The sequence below is a fragment of the Malaya genurostris genome, chromosome 3 (assembly GCF_030247185.1).
Source record: "Malaya genurostris strain Urasoe2022 chromosome 3, Malgen_1.1, whole genome shotgun sequence".
NCBI lineage: Eukaryota > Metazoa > Arthropoda > Insecta > Diptera > Culicidae > Malaya > Malaya genurostris.
Window position 1 is genome coordinate 108345725 of NC_080572.1, and position 25626 is coordinate 108371350.

The 25626-nt window shown below is 34.3% G+C and overlaps 1 protein-coding gene across 28 annotated transcripts in view; it reads right to left on the reverse strand.

Moving 5' to 3' along the window:
* Nucleotides 1-8655: 8655 nt before the first annotated feature.
* The window catches only part of LOC131434615 (protein muscleblind), a 961748-nt gene continuing 944777 nt past the window's right edge, over nucleotides 8656-25626 (reverse strand). For 21 of the 28 annotated variants that reach the window (XM_058601504.1, XM_058601506.1, XM_058601519.1 and 18 more), the window contains one exon: nucleotides 8656-15099. In XM_058601504.1, coding sequence (XP_058457487.1) covers nucleotides 14948-15099 — 152 coding nt within the window. In that variant the 3' untranslated portion in view covers nucleotides 8656-14947. The remainder of the gene's footprint in view (nucleotides 15100-25626) is intronic. The other 7 variants (XR_009230364.1, XR_009230367.1, XR_009230365.1 and 4 more) reach the window with 1 other exon arrangement.

Consider the following 25626-nt stretch of genomic DNA (forward strand, 5'->3'; position numbering starts at 1 on the left):
ACTTATGAGACGTTTGCGTGAACCAATTCTTCGGAAAAGACCAGATTTGTGAGTAAACAACTTTTGCATCACGATAACGCACCGTCACACACAATGCCATCATTATCCGTGAACATTTGGCTAAAAACGAAACGAATACCATTCAGCAACCACCGAATTCACGTGATTTTGTTCTCTGTGACTTTTTCCTGTTCGGTCGACTCCAGAAACCGCTCCGTGGAACGCGTTTCAGCACCTGAAATGAGATTATGGAAAAATCGCAGATGGCTCTGATGGCCATAAAAAAAACTGAACATGAAATTTCCGAAATCGAAAAAAAGTTTTGATGCAAAAGTCTTAGAATTGCATGAAATGTCGAGATTTAGTGTCATCTCGAAAAGAAATTTTTTTTAAATCGACTTTCTGGGACTTCAAAATTTCAAGATTCAGAAAGCCGGTTTAAAAAAATTTTTTTAAGCAGCTTTCAAACGAGCATAGGTTTGTTAAAATCGGCTCAGTCATCTCTGAGAAAATTGAGCGCGTATAAATATCGTCGAAAAGTGCACACATACATACACACACATACACACACATACGCACACACATACATTTTCCGATCTCGTCGATCTGAGTCGAATGGTATAAAACACTATGGGTCTCCGAGGCTCCGTTCGAAAGCCGGTTTTTCCAGCAATTCCAATACCTTTCTATAGAGAAAGGCAAAAATGTTTCGAGGATTGGATCAAGCGCTAGCATAGGTGTGTTGCAGTCGATGGGGAGTACTTTGAAGGGGACAATATCGATTTTGATGAATAATCTTGTATTTTTTATTTTTTTTTTGTATTTTTAATTTTCTGAATATATTCTGGGAAATTTCATACCACAGTTTCCTCAAGGCTAAAAGGCCAAATCAGATACGAAGCCACAGTGAATCGACTGTCCTGCTCCCAAACAAAACAAATCCTGAATGCTTCGGTGATCCCCTGACAAATTGATCGGATTTTGAACAAATCGACGGACATTAAATGGAAAAAATGCAGGGAAAACCCAAGGTTAATCTCACTTATAAACAGAATCAATTGAGGTTCGCCCGTAAGTACAAGGAGTGGACGACCGAATGACGTGGTGTCGTATTTTCTGCTGACCGGACCGGACTGTTACAGTTGCCACTGGCATGACTTAAAAAGGAAGAGTAAAGACTGTCCCAGAAAGTATGGACCTTAGCCATTGTAGACTAGATGGCACACATAAGCCATTGTTCCTTATTAAATTCCGTACAGACTTCTTGGAGACAAGTTTTGACACTTTTTTCCAATCTTTTTCGAACTGTTAAATGGTTTCGGCAGCCGAGACATGTTTCCTAAGATGTGCCTTCGTTAATGCCCAAAATTCTTCAATTGGTCGAGGTTGTGGGCAATTTAGTGGATTAGTGGCAAGAAGCAAGATCTAACCAGAAGACAACAGGATCCTTGTGGCTTCGAATCATGGGTCGCTGTTCATTGAAGCAGTGGTGATGAAGGGTTTCGAAATCTTACCGCAGCTACAAATTGCTTGCCAGACCATAGCTTTCTTACCAAATTTTTCGACTTCTATCGATTTCTCGGACTGGTTTATCACTTGCCCTTCTCGCACCGTATAATATTGTTGTCCCGGCAAGGATTTGTAATCGAGTTTCACGTATGTTTCGTCGTCCATGATTATGCAGTTCAAATATCCAGCAAGAATCGTATTGTACAGCTTTCGAACCCTCTGCCTGATCGATTTGTACACAATTTGTCGACGTTGTTCTGCTGAAAGTCCACGCATTTCGAAACAAACTAATGGAAACGAATAAACAACTGCACATGTGTTTAGAGAAGAGTGTAAACAACAGGACGCAGCCATAAAAATTGACAGATTCTGAATCATTGCAGAAATGGCAGCGGTTTTTGGTTGCGTTTTACACACTTTCGAACATCGATAATCGTACGTACACAGTCAATCAATTATGACTTTGTGAGTTTTGCAAACTTTTAATGCGTCGTGTGGATAATTGTAACGGTACAATCAGGGCCATACCCCAGGATCCCCTCAGATAAAAAAAGATGTTACTAAAGATTGATTATGTACCTAATTCTCGGTTTATTGAATATTCTCATAATAAGAAAAGAACTAATGATTCCTTCATGGATAGAATAGAGGAATTAATTCACTTGAATAATTTATATTTTCCTTCAAAAAAAGATACAAGGTTTTGGTTCGATAAGATATGCCAGGAAGCTAGTTTTGATCATTTCATAATTTCGATATTTCCAGTAGATTTTGCGAATAAGTGACTTTTCAATATGTAACGCTTTTTAACACCTATAACATGTCACGTTTCGTGACGCCTGTAACTTACAAAAAGTAACGCTCCGTAACGCCTGTAACGCTTCGTAACACCTAAAACTTACTAAAAAGTAACGCATGTAACGCATCGGAACACTTGAAACTTACAAATGACTAACACTTGTAACGTTTCGTAACGTTTATAACTCTCAAAACAGTAACGCATGTAAAGCTTCATAACGCCTATAGCTCGCAAATGAATAACGCTTGTAACGTTTCGTAACACTCAAAACTTATTAAAAGTAACGCATGTAATGCTTGTAACTTACAAACAAGTAACGCTTGTAATGCTTCGTAACTTTTAACTCACACAAAAGTAACAGATGCAGCACTTCGTAACAACTTTAACTTACAAAAAAGTAACGCATGTAATGCTTTGTAACGTCTGTGACTCACAAAAATGTAACACATATAACGCTTTGTAACGCCTGTAACTTTCTAAAAAGTAACGCATGTAACGCCTGTAACTTACTAAATAGTAACGCATGTAACGCTTTGTAACGCATGTATTTTTTATTAAGAAACACCTGCAATGCTTCGTATCGCCTGTAACTTACTAAAAAGTAACGCATGTAATACTTCGTAACGCCTGAAACTTACAAAAAAACTAACGCATCTATACTTAGTAACGCCTATAACTTACAAAAAAGTAACGCAAATAACGCTTCGTAACGTCTATAACTTACTAAAAAGTAACGCATGTAACGATTCGTAACGTATATATTTTACAAAAAAGTAACATATGCAACACTTCGTAACGCCTATAACTTCCTTAAAAGTAACGCATCGTAACTCATTTACCGCAAGAATCTAACCCTGATAACGGTTTTTAACATTCATTATTTCCACGAAATAACTCATCTGATTTGTAACCCTCAATTTAAGAAAATTATTGTATGCAACGCTTTCTAGCTTCTTTAACTTCACGTAACGCTTTCCATCTCACGATAATTTCGAGTGAAACGCGTCGTCAAATGAAACATTTTTCCATATTGGAGACGGGTATAGCGTGATAAGTAGATGCATTTCACGCAACCCGCCTGGGTTCGATTCCCAACCCCGCACATAGCGTCAGAAAATTTTTCTAGCCCGAAGAGGCGAATGACCTTAAGGTTAAAACCTCTATAATCGGAACAAAAAAAAATTCCATGATTCCTTTACTTAGGCGCTGATTCAGATAGGCCCTAATAAAGTTCGTAACGTATAAAGCTTCAAAAACTAAACTACCATTTTATGTATTTTTTGAATTACTGTTATTGTTATTAATTTTATCCCGGCTTAATCCTCCATTTTATGTGGTTTTTACTCCGTTCTGCTTCGTAGGGCCTGCTACTGCATGCTTTATCGGCAGTGGAGTTTTAACCATCACGTAACTCTTAAAACCTCTATCTCACGGTGCAATCTACAGGATCAACAGCCCATAATATTTCTCAACTTTATTTTCGTTTCTGTTTCTGATATCGGGAGGGGTCAGGGCAACTTGCCCCCATCTGGGTACGTGACTGGGAACAATTATAAACAGGAACACTCGAAATCAAAAAATGCGAATAACACTCCTAATACCAAGCCTAAAAAGTACTAAGCCTGAAAAAAAGTTGAAACGGTAACTTTGAGCTATCATAGTTCAGCTGTTACTTAATTTGACTTTTGTGAAGGTTGTAGATTATTTTAAGTATATCAATCTTGACGATCGTTTAGGAAAACCTAATGAAAATGTGATTTTTCTTGTTCAAAGTTTTTTTTTCAAGCTCAAAGTATACCCTATCTGCAATCATGCGGCACCTGCATCGTGAATAGGATATTGAGAACTTCAACTTGACCGAGTCATAACTTTGTTGTTATTATACCGATTTTCGAAATGTGTTCACAATTGGAAAGGTATTACGTCCAGAATTAAAATGCACTGAAACAAACTAAAAATAGAGTTATCTACCCAAAGTTTTAATGAAAACTGTAGAATGATAGGTCTCAGAAAAGGTGAGACTTTTCACAATGATTGTAAATATATCTAATTTCAAAGCGATGACCAGTATATTTTTACACATCATTCGATTGCTAGTGATACCAGCTACAATTTTCGCCCAACTACAATTCTTGCACTATCAAAAAAAAAAATCTTGAAAAAACGATGAATTTATAAATATATATATATATATATATATATATATATATATATATATATATATATATATATATATATATATATATATATATATATATATATATATATATATATATATATATATATATATATATATATATATATATATATATATATATATATATATATATATATATATATATCAATATTTCATTTTGTTTGACATGTTTGTATATAACTCAAAAATTAAAGCGATGACATGTACATTTTTCTGCTCCAAAATATTGGAATCATTACCAGAAACAATGTATTGATGAACAAAATTATATATCCGTTTCAAGAATCTCAAGAAATTTTGAACAAATACAGAAAATTTCTATTATTGGCAAAATTTTGTCTAACGAAATGAAATCAAAACTTTTAAATTTCATGACATATATTTTTTAATTGTTTTAGTTGAAAATTGATTATCAACAACACTTACAGAAAACGGAAACTTGGAATTCACTGACAATCTTGAGAATTTCGGTAAATATACCTAAACTCTAAAAATAATTTTATGTTTGTATTAGACAAAAGATCTAAACAATTTTTATGCACAACCCAAATGCAATTGATAACTACTAAAATTCTGATTTTGTTTTAGGTTTTCCGTAGAATCTCAAAAAATCGGAATGGGAAATTTTATAATTTCCGATATATACAACGTTCCAACGTCTGCAAATCAAAGTGAATAATTCATCTATTTCATATAGACGTAGAATTTCAATGACTTTGTACAATAAGAAATAGAACGTAAAAATATAACAATTTTACATGCTAACCCATGGCAAAATAAATCAACTACAATTTAAAAATAGGACATTGCTTTATTTTTGTTTTACAAACAATGAAGAACAAAAACATATACCTTAATTTTTCCGCTATCTTAAACGACATCAATTATAGTCGATAGAATATTAAAATTTAAATTTCACTAACTTTGAATTCGAAAAATATTTGAATTTTCTATTAGTAAATTCCACTCGCGAAAATCTATCATATACTTGTTTTACAATTCAGAATAAGTAGAATTCCGAATTTAGCACAAAATATCTCACGAAATTAAGTAAAACCTTAAGCACTGACGAGCCGAAGGCGAAACGCAAAGAAACTTGAAACAAAATATGTGCTTTTTTGCACAAAACAAAAAACCCCTAAATGTTCAAACTCTGCGGCGACCAGTAGCCAGTCGTCATTCGTTTACGCCCGAGACGTCAGATAGGATATGGCACCTAGTGTTATATCCTTAAAGGGTCACATAAGTAGTGTGGACTTTGCGTCTGCTTAGCGGTTCAAGTTGGACTGCTAGGCGGAGATGGCAGTTCTGCACAAAACAAAAAACCCCTAAATGTTCAAGTAAAACCTGTTTTTATTCACCTAGTGGTGTAATGATGCCTTTCTCATATTTTTCTTATTCTCATATAAAAAAGGAATGGTATTCTTCAAACAATTTTGATTGATTTTTGAAAATCATGAAAGCTAATGTATGAACTAGTGTAACCTATAGAATGAAATAGTTCTCAGATCGGTGATGCCACCTTTCACAGTGAAGTGAGTTCCACTATTTCAGGTACTTCTGAAACTGGAATCGCCCCGAATATTGGCTTTGCAGCAGCCTTTGCGATTAGCACCAACAGATTATCTACCTTCGACTCGATACACAACCTCTCCGTTTGAATGCTTTTTGCTGAATTAAATCCTGCACTTATGTTACTTCTGTATTTAAAATTCATATTATATAGGGTAATACTTTTTAACCGGCAACATAAAATATTGTTTGTGATTGAATTTTTATTACTACTACTACCATTATAAGCATACAGTAGAGTGCCAATATATTGGGACCCTCTCTAATTTCGTAAATCGGTTGGTGGACAAGTGGTGCTGGCTGGCGGTGAAAGTCATTTAGGAATTAACCTTGCTTGTGCTTTGTGTGTATGTATGTATGTTATGTATGCATTACCAGTGTATGCGGGTAGACTTACAGTAGATCGGAATTTAATTATCAGATAGCTTTCATATAACCGCTATTAAGAAGGCCAAAATGGGTTTTGAGGACTCTTCCAGCAAGAACATCCGTCATATAATAAAGAATTTCGCTGTACCAGCTTAAACCCGCCTGATGGTTAGTTTGTTAGAAGGTTGCGTCATACGTAAAGGACAGACCTTCAGGGAGAAACAAAAGCTCCCCCCACGTAACTCAGGGTGGCAATCCACTCCATCATCCAGTCATTCACTTTTAAGATACCCTGATGCACTCCCTGCCCCGCTCCGTTGTCGATATAATTAAGCATAATACAATATATTATAGTATAATATCATACAATATAATATAATATAATATAATATAATATAATATAATATAATATAATATAATATAATATAATATAATATAATATAATATAATATAATATAATATAATATAATATATGAAATAATATGCTATGATACAATATATAACAGTCAATTTCGCAGTGTAAGTTATGCTCTTCTTTCGTCGCAGTACTGCAGGAAATATAATATTTCTCTTATAATAGAAATAATAATAATAATAATAATAATAATAATAATGTAATATACTTGAATTCAATATATAAAAATAGTGTAATAAACAACAGAATTATTTGTTGCAAAATACTATGATAAATATTGCACTTTAGGATAAGTTTTAACTTATAAGCCGTTTCGTACCCTCTCATTCTGCTACTCGCGCAGAAGGCGATAGCACCCAGTCGCCGCAATTCTATTGACCAAATGTCTTCATGGACACACGGGGAGGCATGAGATAGGAACTTGTGAGAACTTAGTTAGCTCACCATATAAGACCAATAAATTGACCGTCTAAAATAACATGCACAAATATGTCTTCTTCACATAAGTCAATTTAAAATACTCATTTATAACCATACATAGTTAGTGTCTGTTTGACTAGCGAACAAAACATGCCGTTAGCCCACTGCATTCAACCACTGAAAATTTTCCGTATTTCTATGTGTCGATTGTTCACGATACGCTTAGTGCGACGATTCATTCAAGTCATGCGGTTGAAATTTTACGCACCTTATTATGGCACTGAATTTCACCTTCATGTTTGATTATACCAAACATTTAGGAATATTTCAATTTTAAGTGGATTTGTGGTTATCTCATACTACTGAAAATTTTATCGCAAACAGCTGACCATATTTCCGGTGACATGGAGAAAAAGTTATGTTACTGTGTTGAATACAATAAGAGATATTCACGATTAAGTTCTACCCATTCTTGTACAGGGTAAATTTTGAAAAGACGCCCCATAGTAACGTAAGCCGTGTTCACGACAAAATGGTAGTAAGCAGCCATCGAGAACTTTAATTTATTTTTTTGCCTTTCTCATATTTAAAAATTGTGGGCCAGTTTCGCTACGTTAACAAAAATAATTTATACATGTTGTCAATTTTAGGGTGCCTATAACCAGAGTGACAGTTCGTGCGCGTAGCTCATCCGACTTTTCATTTGAATCTAAGTTTGTGAAAATCGGTCCAGCCATCGCCATCGAGAAAATCGAGTGCACATTTTTGTTCCATAGACACATACATACACACACACATATACACACACAGACACACATACACATACAGACATTCGTCTCTCCGGGCTTCGGTTAAAAAGTCGGTTTTCACAATGATTACATAACCTCTCTATATGAGAAAGGCAAAAATCTAATTTTATGTAACAAAAACATAAGCTTGTACGCGAAAAGGCGTGAATAGAAATTTTTGTTGAAAAAAAAAGAATGACGGCAGCTGTTCGTTTGGAATGACAGCTTCCAGTTCCAATCGAACAAACGACCTGTAAATTGCAATTCAAAGCTAACGACACTGGTCACACTTCAGATTGAATGTTTTGAATTGTTGTCAACATTACGGATGAGAAGTAGTCACTCTGGTTATAGGTACTCTAGTTTGATTAAAACTTTGCTGAAAAATGTGAATGCAATGTCTTGATAATACTTACGCCAAAGAACGGGAAGAGCTTTCAAATCAGACTTAAATAGAAAATTTCCAAATTGAGTAATGCTCTAGATTGGTTCTTTTGGTGTTATGAATTATAGTTTTCAGAACTTTTCAGACTGACAAGCCGTGAATCGTGGACGTTTCGCGTTCAAATAAAAATCTGCTCTGATATTAATTTGAATTGAAATGTTTTATTTTGAAAATAATTTTATTACATAAATCAGTTTTTGTTTTTGCTTATGTCCAGTTTTGTGTCACGTTCTTCTTTTTGCATAATTGCAAGAGTCTGCTTGTGGTTGGTTGTTGTTATTCCTCAAAAAAAAAAAATAAATGTGGTTGTACTTTAACATTATCATTTTCAATATTTTTACTTGCTTTCACATAGTTTCCCGACCACCTGGTTCTGGGTTCTGCAGTTTGCTAAACTGAGGGAAAAAATAGTGTTATATTCCACAATGATTGATCAGTTTGGTTGTTCACTTCCTAGTTTTACTTTATCTCACATACTTTTTTCAATATATTTAAAAAATGGAACATATGTATAATTTGCAATATTTTTTTTTCAATTTTATGTTTATTTTGCTTCGGCTTCTCGAAAACTCCTGGATTTGTTTTTCCCCCTTTCGCTTAAGTTAATTTAGATAGTTTTCTCATGTGTTCATTTAAATTTTATTTTATATTGTATTTTAATCACTTACTCAAAGAATTGCTACACAACTAATCATAGGATTTTTCCTTAAGGTTTTTCTTTAATAATAAAAGTGATGTTTTTATTTATTTTTATCAACAACAATTTATCGTTTAACATTATTTTATTACCTTTTTTAAATTAGTGTTTCACTTTCTTTGCCAACTTGTTCGACACAGCTCTACAAAATCTTATTACAACTGGTCTATCAAATCTTCCGAAAATGTTTCGGAAAGATTTCGAGCTAGCGTCGAATCTTCCCCCATCGTGGCAATCGGAAAAGGATTCCACCGGGTGAAGTTCCGCTTCCAAGTCGTGTCCAATCTGAATGCTTTTGTTTTGATTTTTTCAATTCTCATTCCTACTACTCTTCGTATGCGAGACTTTCCTTTCGCACAATGCACCTTAATTCCATAGACTTGATCTAGTACGCTAAAATTTTCTTTAGAACTATCACAGACGCAGTGATGAATGCACGCGGGTCTCGATACAGCCGACTGTGTCCGGATCGTGCGAGATCCTGTGTTCTTTTGTGTGTTTATGTTTCCGTTCGGATGCGGCTCTTATGCTTAGTTGTTGCTGTTGTTGTTTTTGTTCTCTCCTGACGGGAAAGTTTTGCTGTACTAGAGCAATGCTATCATATCCTGATTTCATCCTCGACGGTCGGGGATGCCTATTTCGACTGATACTACTTGAATGGGGTTTGTTATTTTTTTCTTCATTAATTTGTTGCTTTCTTCTCTTTAAAGGATATCAGTTTGGTAAGGATTCTATTTTAGTCCTACTAGGTTCGATTATTTTTCTCTGCACTTTGCCTTCAACTGTCGTGACAAGTTTACTTTTCAGAAAGTAAACCGAAATATTTTTGTGTGTTTCATATAGGTGTTGTATTATCAATAATGATAATAGTGATTTTATCCGTACAATATTTTAAAGTATTTTTGAGTAATGTTTTTAATAATATTTTATTACTAAAAATCTTACAGATTATTCTCATTAGTGTTTTTTTTCTTTTCATTATTTCAATTAGAATATTTGTTTGTTTCACTTTGTTCTGATGCAAATCTTTCGTTTTACAAATAATATAATCTTGCGGGGTGTTATGTTTCTTATGAATTCTTTAAAAAAATGGTCGGTATTAGCGAATCCTGTTATTTTACTAACTGCAGTTTGCTATTGTGTCTCATATATCGTTCTTCAGAATTGTTCTTTGAATTGGTGTATAACGGAGTGTACGAAGAATGTGTGTTTGTGGGAAGTATATAGGAGAGGAAACTTCTTCACTAAAAAAAGAAAAGAAAACAAAATGGCTTATTATTGTGTTTTCTTTGTTGTAAGTTTGACTATTATCAATACTTGTCAGGTTAGTGGCTTTTGTTTAGCCTACTAACGGGAGTTCAAAGTCGTCTTTCTGGATAAATTTGTTGTGTTTTGGTTTTGACGATTTCAGGAACATTTGCTTACTCCTTCGAGTTTCCCGCTTAACTTTTATCTGATTTCTTTAAATTATTTAATAACCCAAGTGCACAGAAAGAAAATTACAAAAAGAAAAGGGTGACAGTGAAATGAATAATGGTGACACTGAAAAAATGAGTATTTTTTTATTGGGAAAGTTACCGAAAAGACGACTTAAATTCTATAACATGTAACCGTAAGCGAAAAATGGCGATGATCTTTACCGATCTTCTTTATATTGACTAGACAGAGTAATATAAAAAAAATGGTGATAATGTTTTAGATGAACAATGGTAATGCTCGAAACGTATTTTATTGCATTTATTCGCCGAAAACTGAACAATAACGTAAGTAAGTTGATCTTTGCGGTTTTCGTGTTTCACGGACATTTTTGTTCCAATCAGTTTTCCGAGTGAGTTTTATTATCTGTTTATTTTTTATGCTTAATATATCACAGTATTTGCTGTTTTATCATTCAAAATTATTTTCTGTTTAAATGTAAGTCAAACAACAAAGAAAAAAAAACAAAAAGAATTGGGTCGAATCTAAAATTTATCATCCATGTTAGGGTTTCGTGTTCAGAATATTGATCTTCGAAATTTCACTTGTATTTCCATTCGTTTAATGCTTCAATCAAAATTACACTTTGTTGAATACAATGATGTATCTTTCCCTCAAAAGGATTGATAAACGCAACTAAACTGAACATCCTTCCAGATTATTTTGTTCAAATCATACAATTCCTGACTATATTTTGTTATTCTTCAAATCGAACATTCCAAAAAAAAAGTAATTCTATTGAACGAGAATTGATTTTCCACTGAACGCTCTGCATGATTTGTAAATAATATGCTGACTTTAAAGAGTGAATCATCAGGTAAATTCTTCTCCTGCATTTTAACTTACGATGCTGTGATAACGTTGTTTGTGTCCGAATATACACAAACAGAGGAAAATATACCAATACTGCGGTCATGCTCGGCATGGAAAATTCGTCCTGAAACAATGAGCAGTTGATACAAAATTGTTGAGAAAATCAGCTCAAAGCAGAATGGAATTTTGACGAAATAAAAACTTCTTGTGTTTCGAGTTCTGTTGATTCTTTTCGGTTCGGTTCAATTCTGTACTCGGATAATGTTCGGAAATTTGTATTTTTCTTACGATTTTCGTTAAAATACAATTTCATTGTGTAATATTTTAAAGTTTCTGCATCATGCAGGTTTTTTTTTCTTTAGTTAATAATAATATATAAATGTATCTCCTAGCTATCTAAAAAATATTTGTTCTTTTTCTCAAGATTAGTTTGCTTACTTTTCATAATTTCTGTCCACTTCTTCTTGACGTTAAATACATATACGGTTCCGACATCCATCGTAAGATTTTGGGTACAACCGGCAGTCACGATTTTCTAAGAGAAAAAAATAACATAAGTTTGTGACAGAACCAAAATTTATACAAAAAAAAAGTATAATTGATTTGATCCAGTTTGATACCAGACAGTCATAATGTTCAATCTTCTGAAGATATGTTCCAACTGTGCGAAGTTTGACTGATTGGAACTTGGATTGGTTCAACAATCACTTCTCTCACTAATCATAATGATTTTCTTACTTGATTCTGATAGGTTCCTGCATTTTCTTTCCTAATTTTTTCTCATATTGTAGTGAATGCAAAGAAAGATTTTCATAAAATCTTAGCTTTTCAGTCTTGACAAATCATATTTGGTTCACTTTAGTGTAGGTTTCTTTCCATTTTCTTGCTTAACAGTAATCTCTTCCGAGGTATGATTTTCAAATGTATTATTTTGCCAAGCGAAGCGAAGATTTCTGACAGAAAAAAAACCATTAGCTCAAACATGCAGTCAGCGTTTTTGTGGACTTTAGAATGAGGTTATTTCGTCAAAATGGAGGAGCAGATTTGCATTTCCCTTGATGAGAAAAAAACATTCATTGCAAATTGATGTATTTGAAAAATCAACTACGACTGGCCTTGAAAAGCCCAGTATTTTATCATTTTATTATTTTATCGGCTTCGTGCCAATTAGGCTAAAAAAACAAAAAAAAAACTGGCAACGCTGTAAGTAATAACAATCGCACAAACCAGGAATTCTAACTTGATATTGTTGTATCCCCACAATCCCTTTTGTCGAGTCCACTATAAAAAAGCAGCCATAAAATTGTTAGCAGTCCCAGCACTGGGTAATTTGAAAGCAAACGTTCTGAACGAAAAAAAAAAGAAAATGCCGTGACTGATAGGATCCCTCCCCGCAGCAGAAGCAAGCCAGCCATGCTCTATCTCTCGATTTCCGCAGCTCTCTGGAAAATTCGGTTAAACGTTTCCAACGGTTCTCTTCCTTTGTTTTTAGTTATCATATTTTGGTGTGCCATAGTTTATGTTTTATTGATTTTAAAACGATTAGTTTTTTTCTAGTTTCACTCCCATTTATTTCACAAAAACATTTTGAATGCCTTTGAACGCAAATTGAAATCGTTTTATTTTCTTTTTGTATTTTCCACAATTTCATTTGATAAATACAAATAACCCACGGCCCATTAATGCTATTCAACTATGTTAAAAGCGAAAAATAATCAATTCAATAGGATAAACACGTTGCAATACTGACGAAATAATGAATTCCTTAAAAACTGACAGTAAAATACACTACAAAGTAACTTCCGAAGTACGTTAATTTTCCTTTTATTTTTTTGAGAGTCGTTCTACAACTGTTATTTAATTTTGTTCGATTACTTACACGTAGGAGATTGTAATAGGAATACTTTTGATTTAGTGTGTATGAGTGTGTTTGCAAGTGTCCTATCTCTTAAACTCTCTTGGAGAAAAATAATACTAAACAATATGAAAATAAATCACAATTCAAACAACTAGAATTTAAAAAAATAAACAAAGAACGAACGCATTGTAAATAATCGTACATAAAAATAATACAAAAGAGAGGTATCATCATTTTCTGCATTTTCTTATTCTTTTTTAATCACCAACCATACTTTGTCACCACTGTATTGATATTTATTATGAACAATTAAACTATACAGTATCGTTGCTCCAATAGGACGTGATTTATGATTTAGTAGTTAATTTATCTTGTGTAACATGTTTTGTTGTTGTTGATTTTGTATTTTGTTCTCGAAGAGGAAAGTATGTGTGTGTTCCATTCGCACTTCTCTACATGTGTGAATCGTATGTGTTTGTGTGTCAGTATCGTTTAGCATTGGCAAAAAGGTGTGGTTCAGTGTATTCGTGAGTGTTTATTTCTGACAGAATAATCGTGCTTTTGTGTGTACACTCAATATTCGAATAAAATTTACTTAATATAGCCGGTCCTCCAGTCGGTTAACAAATTGAAAAAGGAAAAGCGGTGTGTGAGTGTCTCGGTTTTTCTGGAAAGTATATTTGTATACTGTTTCAGCTAAATTTTGACCATTGCGTTTGGTTTTCATGTCACTTGGTTTAGAGAATGTGAATCTTAAAGTATGCTTTCTGTGTACAATAACTTTAATAAATTTGTATAGGTTGTTACAATACGGAATTATTTTTCAGTTGACTTGGTACAAAATTTAATACAATTTGTTATTTTCTAATGTTTTTCGGTAGAAAATGTGTAATTTACAGAATTTGTGGTATGTAACCAGAAATTATAACTATGTTTACCCAACCATATGATTTACATTTCACGTTTATTGTTTTCAGATCTTCTACTCATGTTTTTTGTTATTAAAATAAATATTCATGTTACATTTAATTGTTCCATTTACTTAATCTGTGTAAATAAAGAAAACAAGAATGCTCCGACATGTAACGCATAAATACAGGTATAAAACATATACAAAAATAATTCACAGTAGTGGTTATTCTGCCAAACTGAACAAACCAAATTTGATGTTGGAATAATCAACTCCACATTTTTAACATACAAATAACGTGTAAGACGCATACAGCTCAACATAACGTACGAATGCTAACAAAATTTGCCACCTACTGAAGCCGAAATATATCGTTCTTAGTAAACGGAACAGATGTTCCGTTTCCTGTCCTACTCTGACAGATTTATTGTTCTCGCTTTCACTGTTCATGTTTTGTTTTGTTTTGTTAGTTGACATTATTGGGCACTAAATTATAGACAGTATATTTTAGTGATTTTGGCTCGATTTTCGTCTGAAGAATTTGCGAGTTTCAAGTTCACTGGGCTAAGGTTCGCAGATTAAACGTATGTGTAGTAGTTCTGTCAGTTTGTAGTTCTATTCTTGTATTCGGGGTGGTTACTTCTTTCTCTCTATTGGATTGGGTGAATGAAATTTTCCTCTATTCTGCTAGTTTTGTCGTGGCGGCCATCACGTTCGCTGGTGGCAGTACGATCGGTATGTGGTAGTATTTACACTGCTTACGCTTGCACATACCCTTTGCATGGTCACGGCAGACCGCCACGCGCTGATCACATACTTCTACTTTATCACCTGTGTTGGAATAAAAAACAGAGAAAATAACATATTAGAATAATGATAATTTGACAAGACACGTGTAGTAGTTGTCAGAATAATGGTTTTTTGTTTTGTCGTGATGAAGAACGTCGAAAGTTACTTTTTTTTAATAATGTATACAGTGCAAGTCACACTTTGTTCGTTGAATGTAACTTTGACTTAGCGGTTCAATGATTTGTTTTAGTCTTGTGAAGACATAGAGCCGTCTTGAGCTAAGTTTTAAATTTGATTAGAATCTAACAGGGAAGACAATTTGAAAACATGACATGCGAATGAAAACCACGAAAATGGTACCGCCGAGACGGAACTCGAACCCTAACTAGCTTCTAGCTAGCTCCTAACCGGGGAAATTGTTTTGCCACTTAAACTACCCTGCATATGAAAACACATTAAGAGACAGCCCAATTGACTAGAAGCACCAAGCATGCTTCGCTGTACTTGGCCGCCACAGCATTCAGTTATAGTCCTATCTCTACGGAAATTTATGGAATAAATACCATACCGCGTCACAAGTTTATCTTCGATATTCTGCTTCTGCTATTGAGGCAGTTACCCATGTAATACCAAAAAACGCCGAATGACTACTATCTGTGAACGGCCAGAAGATCTTCACTTGTTTTCGTTCGTTTCGTTAGCTAAGGTTAAGCAGTTCGGGGTAAAACGGACATGCTTTTCATAGTGTATTGATTGTACGTCTGCATAGCAGTTTATGTGGAACCTCAAAGTAGTTTCCAACTTTAACTGTCTGTGGTTTGTCGCACCTTCTTGATTTGTTGTTTGGTCTACAGGTAAAAACATGCGTCAGCTGTTTCGTATCCATTTCAAGTCAAAACAGTATCAACTGGCTTTTCATTTATACGCGTGCCAATTTTTTGAGTGTATATAAATGTTGTTTTCTACACGGAAAGACCGAAATCCGCATTTTGGCGAAAAAATTAGTTGATTTTCTGATTTTAGTTAGTTATTTTTTGATACAACTAAAAAAATCTTACTTTTGCTAATTTAGATTTTTTAATTCTAATTCCCTTAATAATAATAAAATATTTGTTGAAGTGGCTATTTTTTTTAGTTGAATTCACCAATTAAACGTGCTGTCATTTCTTAGCTAAGGCACGCTTCATATCCATTCAACTAATTTTTTAGTTGAATTTGAGAAATAAAACGTTGTTTTCAACCAACATAATTGGTTGAATTGACTTCTGCCATTTGCAGCTATATGGCGCTCTGTCACCGAAAAAACGTTAACACCGTAACGACTACTAGCCACTAGATGGCACACGACTACCGAAAAAAATTTCAGTCACGATTATCTTTTCTATATTGGCATTCATGAGTTTTTCGCTAATAAACTTGTTAAAAAAAACCAATTTAGGGGCTGAGGGCCACTAGGAGATTGATAGTACCTATTAGCTCTCTCCGGACTGTACCAGCCTAGATGCCGTGTGGAATCCGGCGGAAAAAAATGAACCAAGAATAGATCCACTGGGTTCCTGCTTCCATGTCGTAAAAGGCGACAATTGCAGGAGTTTCTTTTTCCTTTCAGTTATCAGATATTTTCAATGTTTTACTTCTGATTACTCTATTTTACTAAATCATCTCTTTATTCAACCTATCAATTTCCGTCTCGCTTCGTAGAAAAGTTTTATTAGGAATGATTTCTTCTTCCATGTTATTGATTGTCTTTCAGGATTATAAAATGAATGATAAAAATCAACCATTGCGCAAATCCGTTTATATTACAAAGTTAATAACAGAGATGACATGTATCGGTATATTGAATACATAGTAAAAAACACTTGATATTAATATTTCAAACAGTAAATTAATATTTTTCTCGGTAGCCGGCTGCCCAGATCAACTAATATAACCAATTAATAATTTTAATAAATAATTAAAATAATAAAGCGGAAATAATAAAGAATCAAGACGCGTGTGAAATCTGTTGACCTTTGTTTGGTGATTTAAAATGATTTTATAATAACTGTTTAGAATATTTCAATGCAATGAATCAACTTTTTTGTCTAAATCCTATTCGCTCGTTTATTTTGTATCACGTAGTTTCATTTATAAAAACGTGCTTAATCCACCTAGCAGTGAGATGATACCTTTTTTTTTATCAATCCGAATGTGTTTATTTGCATGACTAAAAAAATGCGAAAGGTAGATGCATAAACGAGTGACTGCATACTCGACAGCCGGCTGTCCGGAGTTTTGTCAATTTCGGAAAGTGACTGCTTCGTGCATTATATTGCCAGCACAAAGTAACACATAAAACGATAATACTTTTAAACATTCTTGGTAGCCGGCTACCCAGAGCAATAAACACATGATAACATTTTTAAAACATTTACTAACAAAGTATCCTCTCCTGTGATGCATGTGGGAATGCAGAGGATTCCTCGGTTCTTAGTAGCAACATGCATCGAACTAACAATCCTTTCCCTCCCAAGTAGATCTGCATTCGGACGTGGCCGGCGTCGGTATTGATCAGCATGCATGGTTCAATACAGTTTGCACAGTGTGAAACAATGTGTTATTCCCAAACATGTTACTTCAAAAAATCATTTTGCAATCTCAATTGGTCCAGATCAATAACGGAGTAGCAACACACGGGCGGTCTCTAATGCTAATGCTAATGCTAATGCTAATAAACTTGTTAATAAAACCAATTTCATTTTTGTTTTCTTTGTCCTGTCCTTCAGTAATGATGGTGATAGATAAATAGAAACAAATTTTCTGATTTTAATAACAAAATTTGTTGTCAATGAGAATTTCGTACTGGATTGAAATATTGCTGGTTTGTGTCCAGAATATTCGCCAACTAAATACATTCTCTAAAAATAAGAGGTTTTTTCAGCAAAGTAAATTCTCAATTTCAACTAATTTTATAGTTATTTTGGAAATTTTGTTGTTAAAATCAACTAATTCAAAAACAGTAATACGAATTAGGCGCAGAGCTAATTTCGGTCGTTCCGTGTAGGATTCAAATTGTTCCAACGGCGTTCCAACAGTTATGCACCACTTTTAAACGGTTCATTTTAGCGAAGACGTTCCACCGAAAGTCATTTCGTTGAATGGGTCATTTCACCGAAGAGGTCAAACCTGTAACTGCCTCGTTTGCTCGGTCTATTTAAAGCTAGGTTTCTTCACTTCAGTTAGGTCCGAACGAGCGGTAGCGAGGTCGGATAACAAACGAGCAAAATGATGTTTGCAAATTGCCTGGTAGATACTCTTATAAAGTCAACAAGTTTTCTTTGGAATTCCACAATGAAGATTATGAAATGAAAATAAAATAAGAATGGATTATTTCAGAAGTATGATTGTGGTTCAACAAAACTGGAGTAAACATTTTCATTTTTCATTTGTCTTTATTTCAAATAAATTCCAATAATTATATGAAGACTATTGAAGAATTCGACGAAATGGCGATTCAGTCTCATCGATAACATCAATTCAGTTTATTCAATGCGAATATCTTTCCAGCAAGTTCCTTTTTTGAATCTGTGAGCAGTGAATAGTCGCTGGGGGTTAAATTTTGTGAACATGATGGATACGATGGCAGTTCAAATTTTAATTTATGGAATTCAGCCGCCGAAACATGCTGTGAGAAAACGCGGCATTCGCTTTGCGAACATTTTTTCATACTCAAGAGCTCAATCAAAATTGAGAATATACTTCCATTCAGTATGCGATTCGTTCAATCTGTTCCAACTACCTTGCTGGATAACAACAGTTTAGTGCATACGATGAATCGAAAAAAAAAATTACCTGGCGAACGAACGAGCCTGGTCTGAATAAACGATATAAAAAATCGAAAAACGATTTCGATACTTACAGGGTCCGGCACTCGAAGTGTAACCAACTTCAGACCTTCGAGCCTGGCGTCAAGGTAAATGCGACATATTATCGGGAAAGTATTCTGGAGGTTGCTTTGAAGCCGTGGGCAGACAAACATTTCGGTGGCAGACCATGGACGTTTCAGCAGGACTCGGCACCGTCTCACAAAGCTCGAGTGACCCAAGAATGGCTGAAAAACAACGTTCCGAACTTCATCACGTCCACACAATGGCTCTCGAATTCACCAGATGCGAATCCAATGGATTAGTCTCTTTGGGCCATTTTGGAGAGCAAAGTCCGAACTAAAAGATACACCAGTCTCGAGGCGCTGAAAAAAGTTATTGTCCGCGAGTGGGCCAAAATACACCTGCAAGTCACATTCGGGCAACTTGCGATTCGTTTTTTGACCGTCTCAAGGCCATAGTCAAGGTAAAAGGTGGTCATATCGAGCAAAAGTGAATTGATTCTGAATTTTGTATTATTTTTACACATTTTATACTTTGAATTAAGTAAAAGTAATTTTCCAAACTGAATTTATGGCCTTTTTAATTGGTTACACTTCGAGTGCGGGACCCTGTAAATTGACTCGAAACCGCAAAGCTTTTTTGAAAAGGGGATCAGGTAATTGTTCGAAGGATGTGAAAAGGTTTTAGATAGCGATAGAATTTCATCAAAAGTACTACCAATTTTCTAGAATAAAATAATGACGCCAAAACTTACGTGCCTAGCGGGGGACAACAGCCATACCATTACATTGATTTCCGATAGGACAAATGATTGGAAAGCAATCGTTGGAAGTACAATTCGAAACAATCGACGGAACGACCGAAATTAGCTCTGCGCCTAATTCGTATTACTGTTTTTGAATTAGTTGATTTTAACAACAAAATTTCCAAAATAACTACAAAATTAGTTAAAATTGAGAATTTACTTTGCTGAAAAAAACTCTTATTTTTAGAGAATGTGTTTAATTGGCGAATATTCTGGACACAAACCAGCAATATTTCAATCCAACACGAAATTCTCATTGATAACTAATTTTGTTTTAAAAATCAGAAAATTTGTTTCTATTTATCTATCACCATTATTACTGAAGGACAGCACAAAGAAAACAAAAATGAAATTGGTTTTATTAACAAGTTTATTAGCCACAAAATTCATGAGAATTGTCAAAACAAAACAATCCATTAGAAATCTAAAAGGGACAGTCTTGTTGGAACTGCTTGCAAATTGTTTAGATGTTTTACGCATGTGTTACGATATATCCATATATAAATTTCTAAACCGGTATGTAAAAATGACGTAAACTGTTAGTGGAAAGTGTATTTATTCAGAATTTGTGCGCATTTGAAGCGATTGTGCGTAATAATGTTTTTACGCGGAACAGTGAATTGAGTTTCGAATGTTGCACTCTAATTGTACATGTCAAATGATGTTTTTGTATCTTCCAACCTTCCGGGCCACGCCGTTCGATGTACTACTTGTATTCGGTTTTTATTTTCCGAATGCTCAAAGTTTTCAGTGAGAGAGTCGATTTCGCGAAGTCGAATGAAGAAAACAGCGATTTAGAAGAAAAATGTTCAAAAAGAAGTTTATGTTTCGCTTATGTCTTTTTCTCCAATACAACATCGTATTTATACCTGCCAATATAGAAAAGACAACCGCGACTGAAATTTTTTTCGGTAGTAGTGTGCCATCTAGTAGCTAGTAGTCATTACGGTGTTAACGTTTTTTTCGGTGACAGTGCGCAATATAGCTGCAAATTGCAGAAGCCAATTCAACCATTTATGTTGGTTGAAAACAACGTTTTATTTCTCTAATTCAACTAAAAAATTAGTTGAATGGAAATGAAGTGTACCTTAGCTAAGAAATGACAGCACGTTTAATTGATGAATTCAACTAAAAAAATAGCCATTTCAACAAATATTTTATTATTATTTAGGAAATCAGAAATACAAATCTAAATTAGCAAAAGTAAAATTTTTTTAGTTGTCTCAAAAAATAACTAACTAAAATCCGAAAATCATCTAATTTTTTCGCCAAAATGCTGATTTTGGTCTTTCCGTGTAGTTGTCGCCATAACTAAGTTTAGTATTGCAATGACTGAGTGGAAACATATCGAATAGCGCAATGCACATGCCTACATTCGGGCTGAAAAAAGTGCATGCGGCCTGAAATCATAACGATCAATGATGCGTAAATTTTGTTGCCTCCCGAGGAATAGTAGTCTAAAACAACTACTTCGCAAACGGGCCACGTATTGTCGAGGAGCGCTACTACCGAAAGCTTGTCTCTCCGACTTGACGTTTATTGTTTATGTTGGAGTACGAAAAAGCCCACTGGAGTTAGTTTCTTCCAAACTTGTTCTCCAGCAGGCATAAAACCTCATCGTCTTGTGCACGAATAGATTACAATTATAGAAATGACACATTTTCCTTCAATTGGATGCATTGAAAGTATCTAAAACTAATTAGACAGTAATCTGAGGAAAAGTATCTTGATATCATCGTTACCATAAAAGCCGACGAAGTGAAAAACGGATCAAATTTACATTGGATTGGTAGTTAGATGACTGAAAAACTGCAACATTTGTAATGTAATACCAAGACGTTGCGTTAGAAGTCAGAACGTCGAATCGAGGAAATGACAGATTTGATGGCAAATGTCAGCAATTGGTCAAGAAGAAGAATACAACAATACTCAGTGGTCTCAATCATATTGAAACAATTGTACTTCAGAGGAAGACTGTGGAGCTTTTCATGTCTTCAGATAAATTACTATTTGGAAAAGTCCGCGTCTTTTGATATGATTTATTTTTAGAAGAAGAACCTTGTTCAAACAAGAATATAGAAAGTATTGATGTCGGGATATGAAAAATCAAATTTTTTCATTACTTTTTTCTTAAGAATTTTCAAAATTTGCTACAAATATGTTGTAATTATCAAATGTATATTATTTTCATAAACAAACAAGTTTTTGGGCTATATATATGTATATATCACAAAACTGTGGAGATTGTTGGGTCCAATTTTAACAACATTTGAAAATATGTTAAAAAACACTATAGGAAAAACTGGTAGTTACAACTTAAATACACTCAAAATTATATGAAAACATACTTTTTAAAAGTGTATCCTTACATTCCGTAATATATTTGCATCACCCTAACACTGAAGAACACTGCACCTTAAATTCAATATTGATCAAAGTCAGCGAGAAAATAAGAGCAGCTGAAAATTTCAGACAAAAGTAAAAAGAGTTTTCAATATTTTCTACAATCAAATCGTATTCGCAGTTGGCAACACTCTCTCAGATTTGAATGAAACTTTCTGGACATGTAGACTGTTAAAAATAGTCACTTTGCACAAAATGTTTTTTTTTTTCAAAAATGATCTAGACTATGTTTTTAAAGTGGTTAGAATATTTTTTTACGAATTTTTTGCAAAAAAAAATCGATAAATGGCAAATTCTAAAAAAAATGGTTGCTCTAGTGTGCTAGGATTTTTTCAGTATTACTACTCAAAAATTTGACTGATTTTGTAGAAATCACTAGTACAGCACTTTTTTGTAGGATTTGACGTTTTTCCACCATAGCTTTTTGGAAAAAAAGTAGAATAAAAAAGTTTGGTCCTATTCTAAAGACAGTCTAGATCAATTTTGGAAAAACCAAGTATGCAAAGTGGCTTTTTGTGACAAAGTCTACATGTCCCGAAAGTTCTATTGGAATTTTATAGGGCGTTCAACTACCGCTCTCGATTAAATTATGCTGATATGCACCATATGCAGGGAGTAGCTTCAAGGTCGTAGAATTCGCGCGTATATTGATGATCAACATCAAGCAACTTGTGTGATCCACCTAACTCGAAGAGTTTGTTACCTGATTTAACAACTCAAGTACAGCAGCTTTCGGATGCGGTGGCTGTCCTGAACGATAAAATCATCAATATAACGGGAACAGTAAATCAGCCCGAATGGCCTAAACCGGACAATCCAACTGGCCTAGAAGCTCAACACGCCGTCGTAGAGACACAACTACCATTCTAGCCCCATCCGATGACCTGAAGCTGTATCTGGCAGTCCGGTCTATTGAAGGTTGTGCTCGTTTCCAGGGACTTTTGAATATTTTCGTTGGCTGGTGTAGAAGAAACTTTTTAATTATTAGAACCGTCAAGTTACAACATTTCATCGCAAAACCAACCCCATAATATTCGACTATTAAATCGATGAACAAACGCTTGGTAGAGTCGGTGTTGTCAATGACCTCGGCGTTTTACTGGATGCTAGTCATACCTTTAACCAACATCGATCAACTTTGATTTCCAAAGCAACATGACAACTCGGCTTCATAGCGAAAATTAGCCGAGACTTCAAAGACCCGTACTGTCTAAAAGTGATATACTGTTCGTTGGTGCGTTCATTACTCCAAAATGCGTGTTTGGTGTGGAGCCCGTACCAACTCGTTTGGAACTTGCGAATAGAACGTGTACATAAGAGATTCGTCCGGTTAGTTTTGCGGCATCTCCCATGGCAAAACCCACTGGATTTACCACCGTAGTCTGACCACTGTCGTCTGATTGATCTGGAATCAGTCTACTTTAACCAAGATACGTGCATTTTCCTCTTTATAAGTTTGTCGTTTGTACTTCGTGTTATTCATTAAGACTTTTAATTGTCAGATGAATTATTTTAACAAATAAACAAATAAACTAGGGTTTGGTAGATTGGCTGTATTTGATCGCTAGTCTCTTATACCATTTCAGGATGGATTTCGCATAGTGACAAGGGACCAAATCAAACCAAAATAGTGCTGGAGGCTCCTGACAGATTTTCGACCACATCTAAATATGGCCGAAACCGAACACGGCTTTCGAAGGTAGAAGAACGAAGGTTTATTTTCGTCTAGTGATTTTCCATCGTGGAGCACTGGACTCATCGCGTATTTATTTATAACCAGATTTTTAAAGAATCAGTCATACGTTACAACTATTCGTTAGTTTATGAAACATTTTAAATTAATTCAACCTGTAACGGATTCGTCTGGGCATAGTAATGACCATTTTACTTGTTCATCACGCCGTCTAGGAGGAAGTACTCAAGTAGCACGTTAAGTTGCTGTCCTGTATTTTTCTACTGATTGTGCAATTTATAAAATAATACTACAAATTGTAGAATTGATCTTTTAAGTTTTAGTAAATAGAAAATCGACAACGAACTGCATTTTTATGATGAAACATGTCTTCGTACGCCTGAAATTTTCAAGTGCCTTCGAATGTACGTGTTTTGATGATTGCACATCAGTTTCTATGAAAATAACAATCAATTATTTTCAATGAATATGATCGGAATAGTGTTCAAAATATGTATAAGAAAGCTATCAAACATTCATACACCTTTTCAGACAATTTCAATCATATTGATGTTTCAATTAATCTGAATAATCTTGAAATGAATTTTTCTTCAATATTTTCCAATAAGACATCGAGGATAACAGTGTGTTAAAAAGAAAATGGTTCACCCAACGTAATGATTTATTTCACCTAAATAAAAGAAAATATATACATGAAAATATTGAAAAGAGATTTTTTTGTTTTTATTTTTAACAAAATAGTTGTTTTTATTTATATCAAACTAGTTGACTTGAACAACAATACAGTTTAGTCATTCATCTTAGTGAACCCGACTTTTGTGATACGCACTGTAGGTGTGCTTTAGTTGCAAAAACAAGTTGCAAAAGCGGTAAAATATAACTAGGAGAGTAACTAAGATGAATTTAGCTTTTCGTTCAATATCTTTAAAAAGTGATGTCAGGTCTGTTCATTTTTTTCGCGAGATAAAAACCGGATACAAATTATCTCATTGTTTTTTTTTTGTTTTCATTGCATATGTAAAGCTGTATTTCTGAAACGTTTATGATAATATTCTCATGTCGGCAAGTTCTGCGTTCATTTGAAGCAGATAAATCTGGTACAACTTATTTGCAAGTTTCGAATTGTGTTTCTAAAAATGAAGAAATCTGCACACACTGACCTAATATTTCATTAGGCAACCAAGACTATGCAGACTCGGCAGCAAAATAGTTTTTACTGCGAGGTTTTTCAATTCGGCTTACCATTTTTTGCCTTGCAGAGAGCATAATTTCACTATTTTTTTCTTCACAAGAGATAAACAACCATTCCGGCATATATTGAGTCGGATACAGTCATAATTGTAGTTATTTGGAAAATTTTCGATAAGTTGAACAATTGTTTTAGTTACTTCGTTTTTACATGACGATGTGAAAATTTTTGCAGAGTTTCTATAACTGTTAGTGCAACGTGGGCAAGTGGGTGATTTGCTGCACAATTGTTTCAGATGTACCTTAAATTGTTCTATAGTGATTTTTTTGGGTAGTATTGTAAAACTTAAGAGTGATAAGTTGCACAACCGATTTAATATATTTGAAAATCTTTCTGAACTTATCTAGCATAAAAAACAATGCTAAAACAATTGTAGAACCTCTTGAAATTTCAATAAGTAACATTTGCTACTCGGGTAGGCTTCGTCGCTCATCATTATGTCGCTTGGAGAAATCTCACCACTGCCTAGCATTTCGAGCATCGCCGACACTGGTTTCCCTCATAATTTTTTGAGTTTCGTGGAGGGGGGGGGGGGGGGTGGTTGGGGGCT